Consider the following 6,000-nt stretch of genomic DNA (forward strand, 5'->3'; position numbering starts at 1 on the left):
GTGATTCTTCACAAATCAAGATCGCTCCTTTGTTCAGCAGCAAAGTGGACAGGGAAAAAGTACACCAATAAAAAGATCTAATTTATAATTAAAAAGCATAGACTTTCTTTCACACTTCAGCCTTAAGGGCTCTGGCCTTTCAAGCTTTTCTCAAAGCAAGAAAGTATTCTAACACCTGATCATATCAGTTTTTATTAATGACATTTCTACTGTATTCATAGCTTCTACCTGGATGCACAGTAATCTAAACTGTGCCAGTGACAATATGCTAATATGACCTAATTCAAAAAAAGAAAATCATTGATCACAGATGTAGATACTTACAAGACACTCCTTTGTTTTCTCTTGGCATATAACCCCCTTTACGTTTGAGCTAGAAGGACTGAAACTGAACAAGTTTTCCAACTGAAAGTAGTAAGTTTATTCCAGAAACAGAAAGTAACATATACACATATTCACTCTTATTTACAGTGTTATTAGTGGCAATTCACTTTAAATGACAACACTTAGCTTTTCATTGAGCCACACAAGTGACATAGTAGCAGTTACACCTTACATATCCACATCATTGGAGAATGACTTGTAAGATGCAGACAAGACCAAAACTTCTGGCTTAAAAATTTCTGGGTTAAACCTGAAGATTTTGCTGAAGTATCAATGCAGTGTGGTCAAATTAACTTCACTAGCCATATAAACATCTAATCCTTTTTAACGGTACGAAATAGCGTACGGAAAGTAAATACAATAAATTAATGAAAAATAGCTGTTAAAGAAAGTCTTCTTGAAAGGAGGTACATCTAAAATGCTGAAAGTACCACCTTGTTATAAATAATGAAGAGAGCCAGTGCACACACAAAGAGGAAGAAAGAGTTTGCTAGCAGTTTCTGACTTGGCATGCTACTAAAGCGTGATGGCTGTACTAGTCGCAACTTGGAGATAGTGCAATTGACTTGGCTAAACCTCTGCACTACATTATTTTTCTTAATATATACAAATGCAATCTATTAAGCACTTCAAAATATCATAAAGATAGCAACATACCTGAAATGTTAACTGCCCAGCTTAACCTTAAGTAGTAGTATTTGGAACAAGTATTACTAGCCTTCCCAATTCTAACCTCTATAAAAATTACTTTGGATTAAGTCACTAGCAAAAAAACAAATACAAAAAAAGGTCCTGCCACTATAAGTTAAATTGCTAACACTGCAAATTTATGATTTTTTTTAAGACACTACTCACCTAGCCAATATTCCATCAAAGGTTTCTGTAAAGTACACTTCCCCAGTAGGCTTTGGAGTTTGGTACACAACCTAAAAGATATTCACAGATATATGTGCTAATAAACAAATTATGATTTTTCATCTGAAAAACACTGTCATACCTCCAGAAGTTGTCTACCCAGCCACACCACTTGAGATCCTTCATTAGGAACATCTAATAGGATAAGATGCTTACGCCCGCCCCACACACCATTTCTACAGTTTGGGTGCATCCATCCAACGATGAGCAATTTTTCAGACATGAAGCATCCATGTGACCAAGAGAAAATAGCCAACAGCAGAGGAGCAAACCAAGGCTCAGGGCAAGGACCGTTAAAATGTAGAGGGATCTGAGAGCTTCATTTCCAGTGGCATATTAACAACGGTAAGAGAGGCTACTAGGTCAGTTTTAACCTCATTTTCAGATATAGTAAAAACTCATTCTCTTTTCCAGATTTCTGAAAACTGGATTGTGGTTCTCCTACTAGAAACAGTACAGAGCACAAATGCATACTGGATTATCACTAGTTATTTCCTCTCTGCTTGCTGTGCCCTCGCAGATAGACACAGGGAACAAATCAACATCTTGGAAAGTTTCAGATATGATAAAACATAAAAAACACATTAAGTACAAAATCTGCTTTTTGTGTTCAGGGTTTATAATTAAATAGTAAAGTACTGTCACATCATCTTATGCTTGGTGCTTAGGATTCCATAATAAATTTTAGAGGAAGTAGTTTCACAGCCCCACTGTACTGAAGCCCTAATTTCCAACAGTGATGCCAAAGATATGCCAAATAACTTTAAACTCACATCAGAGGAGGAACAAAATGGCATATATTTGTATTAGTCAATACAAATATCCAGATTCATACTGTTTAAACATGCATAAAATTTCTTTCTTATTACTTTAAGAGGAGAGAAAGCTATAATAGGTCTGCATTATTTGATATTGAAAATAAACTTATCTGGGGACTCTTGAAGTATATAAATGAAATATAGTACAGGATATTTAGATATTTAAGTTTTACTAAGCTAACTAAGCATGTTTGTAGAAGAAAATGCTCGGACAGTCCTTTCATTTTTCAATAGGATGGAGAGCTTGGAAGTCTCTTCTCAGTTTGAACATATAGCTGCATAAACTTGTAAAAACAGCAATCGACCCCTGCATTTAAGCAGCTCTAGAGGAACAAAGATAAATTACAAATCAAAGGGGGAAAAAAAAAACCCAAAAAATAGAAAGTTTACTGAACTTGCACCACTTCTCTGTTTCTTCCCTATTTCTTTCTATACAGATTTGTCACTCTCCCCCACAGTCCTTTCTATTTGGCACATAATAGTTGGGCTGCGCAGTTAAAAACAGAAAAAAAGTGTCCACATCTATTATGAAGTACAGCATAACAAATGCTGAAAGATCTTCTGAGAGTAAACAAAGAAATAAATAAAGAGGAGGTAAGACAGACAGTTGTGACTGATGAAATTAAGAACCTGTTCTGAAGTCAAAATGAGAATAAGCACAAGCAACATTTTCTGCTTTCTTCTCTATAAATGCGTGTTAGGCTGCAAGGTATATTACCAAGAATGACTTAAAACTAAAGGCTCCAGCTCCAGACTGAAGTATAGACTAGTAAGGCTTTTTTAAGGACTATCTAAGTACAGGTAGGAAATCTGATTTTCCACTTTCACATAGTAGAGTCATTCATAAAGCTTGTCCTCCATGTCTCACACAACAACTGAAAAACCTCACCTTTGTGAGTTTGTCACCCATGTGAGCTGTCAAATGTGTGCAATTTGCTCTTTCTAAAATGCGTTTGTTTACTAATTTCTATGTTAATTATAACTATCTTAAAATTAAACAAGATTTAACTAAAGACATCTATAATCTTACCTCTAAGGAAGATTCATCTTTGTCAACATTATTATCTTCTGACTGCTTGTCAAAATCCTCCACTTCAACATCTGTATCTCGATTTTCTTCATTTTCAATTTCTGCAGTTACTAGGCTAATTATCAGGACACTCAAGCACAGCCAGTCCCACTGGAAGTGCATCCTGCTTATCTGAAGAATTGAAAATTGTAAACTATAAATATCATTGCAAACTATCAATGCTAGTTCAATTTTACTCAAGATTTTAGCTACAAGAAAAAAAGAACCATATCCAAACAAGATATAAAGACTATAATCATTCTATTCCCATTCTTATTATTCTCTCGCTATTCTCTCATGTTAGGAAAGTTCTATACCTTAATATTAAATTTCTTTTTACTGTACAATCCTAAGACTTTTTTTTGCCTTCCCCTTCTCCCCAAGGAAGGGCTTGTAGCCTGATCCCTTACCTTGCCAGGCCAACAATGCAGCAAGAACACGACTGCTGGATGTATGCAATTTTAAGAACTAAGAATGCTTTTAATTACTCATTCCTTATCAATCTGAACCAGTAATCAAATTGAATCAATTTCTATAATTTCTATAAACCAATTTCTTTCTCCTAAGGCCCTTCCCCAGCAAATCACTCAATTTCTATGGAATACTGGAGAACGTAACTATGTCAATTGGGGACCGCTGCACCATGGCATTTCGTATATTCTACGCATGCTATTAGATTAAAAGCACGCATAGAAGGCTATTGTTACTCCTTTTGATGCAAGAAACTAAACATAATGCAGGATTTTGTGGATTACCAACTTTTCAGTGCTTTTCACTGTACTCTGAAGAGTCTTTTTCACAAAACTATTTAAACTATTTACAAGAGCAAAATTTGCTTTTGTCAAGCGGAACGTGAAGAAAATTGCCATGAAGAGCTTTGCTCACTCAAAGGTCTAAAGGTCCTGCAAGCAACATCAACCACCATAGGCTTTTCCCACTGTCAAATACTAGTTCCATCCAGGTCGATGGGCGTTCCCCTGCCCTTTCATCTATAACCATATATCACCTCACTCCTTCCCCATACAGCTACATGCACATGAATCTGCCCAGACATCATCCAGCTGAAACTCCTCCATGAAAAACACTCAAGCTCTTACAGAACGTTTTAGTTTCCTTTATTTGGGATGAAAAATGGTACTTTCCTATCTTTTACATAGATCTTAAAAATGCTGTGGTAAGATGAGTGTGTTAGCAAGATATAACCCAAACTGTAATATCACATTTGCGTAAGTCCCTCCTCAAGCAATTGCGTTGCTACGTTTCTCCTGAGTAAAACGGCCAGGAATACGCTTCTTCCTCAAGTTTAAGAGGTTCGACTCATGCGACCACCGGGCGTTCAGGTGGTGCCCGAGAAAAACCCAGCGGCCGTTACCTTGAGGCAGACGGCGGCGGCAGGAGCCGCCAACGCCGCCCCCGGGGCAGGCGGCTGCTGCGGCCGCAGGGCGGCGCGCGGTGACCGGGCCGAGGGGAGGCGCCGGCCGCCGCGGCGCCGCTCCTCCTCCGCCGCCTCCCTCACAGCCGGAGTCGGGCGGCCCCGGGGCTCCCCGCCGCACCGGGAGGGCGGGGCGCCGCGGCCCTGCCTCGCGCTCCGAACGCTGGCGTCGCGAGCGGCTAACGGCGAGTAACGGCCGCCCGGCGCGCGAGGCGCACCCCTGCGCGGGGCGGGGGGGGGGGGGGGGGGGAGAAAAGAGGAAGGCACACGCGGCCTCGGCCGGCCCCGCTGCCCGCACCGGCGGGGCGGCCTCTCCCTGAGGGGCGGCGGAGGGAGGACGGCCCCCCCCCCCGCGGGACTCCCGCCCCTGCGGCCCTCCTGCCTCCCCTTGCCCTAGTTACGAAACGCAGCGACACCAAAAAAGAGCGACCCCCCCGCGCCCCTGTTCAACCCCCGGGGGCAGCCGCCGCGCACGGCCAGCCCCCGCCGTAGAGGCCGCCCCAGCACGCCCCCCTCCCCGCGGCAGGCGAATTACCGGCGACGAAATCCCGTCCGCGACCCGCTAGCCAAACCGGGCCGCCTTTCCCAGGGCATCACCGACCACGGCTGCGCATGCGCACCACCTCCCCCTCGGCGCTCTCAGGGATGCAGGCGCCGAGCAGCAGGTGCAGCCGCTCGCGCCGCTCAGCCCAAGCCAATCAAGGCTCCGCAGGTGAAGCCCTGCCCAATCCGCGCGCGGCTCCAACGGACCGAGCGAATCACCACCTCAGCGAGCGGGAGGGCGGCAGCCCTAGCCAATCAGGAGCGCCCTCCGCGCCGCGCGCGCCAATCGAGGCTCAGTCCGCGGATGTCGGCGTTCCCGCACGTGGTCCCGAGCCAATCGCCCAGCGCCGTGCCCGGCGGGGGCGGGGGCGCGCGGCGGGGGCGGGGGCGCGCGGCGGCGCTGCTGTGGGGCCGTCCCACCGTCCCGCTGCAGTGGTTTACACCGGGTTTTACGTATGACACGTTTGAGCTTGTGATAGACACGACGCTTACCTTAATAACGCATCCCCAGCTGAGGGAAAATAACTGGGGGAGACGGCAAATCTACTTGAATTGCCTTGGAAAGTCATAAATGTGCGCTCCAGCACGGCATTTTTCAGGCAAACTTATCCGTCGTGGTACAGCATCAGTCATTTATCAGGCTGGATAAAGGCAAGGCTTCTTTCCGTCACTGACTGAAACAATTTAGTCCACATCAACCAAACCCTTTCCAGAACTGGAGAATGAGTCTAGCCTTGCTTTCTGCATTTGAGGAATAGCTAAGTGGAGGCACTGCTCCCTTCATTCCAAACCCGTTCCTTAAAGCCTCCCCCGGATCCCTTATGTACCCCAGATACAAG

At 44.2% G+C, this 6,000-nt stretch overlaps 1 protein-coding gene across 3 annotated transcripts in view; it reads right to left on the bottom strand.

The window, feature by feature from the left end:
- The window catches only part of CLGN (calmegin), a 33,437-nt gene extending 28,120 nt beyond the window's left edge, over positions 1–5,317 (bottom strand). For 2 of the 3 annotated variants that reach the window (XM_068942098.1, XM_068942099.1), the window contains exons 1-3: positions 5,154–5,317; positions 3,148–3,318; positions 1,240–1,310 (exon numbers count right to left, since the gene is read on the bottom strand). In XM_068942098.1, coding sequence (XP_068798199.1) covers positions 1,240–1,310; positions 3,148–3,309 — 233 coding nt within the window. In that variant the 5' untranslated portion in view covers positions 3,310–3,318; positions 5,154–5,317. The remainder of the gene's footprint in view (positions 1–1,239; positions 1,311–3,147; positions 3,319–5,153) is intronic. The other variant, XM_068942097.1, reaches the window with a different exon arrangement.
- Between the last annotated feature and the right edge of the window lie 683 nt (positions 5,318–6,000).

Source organism: Struthio camelus, chromosome 4 (genome assembly GCF_040807025.1).
Source record: "Struthio camelus isolate bStrCam1 chromosome 4, bStrCam1.hap1, whole genome shotgun sequence".
Lineage (NCBI taxonomy): Eukaryota > Metazoa > Chordata > Aves > Struthioniformes > Struthionidae > Struthio > Struthio camelus.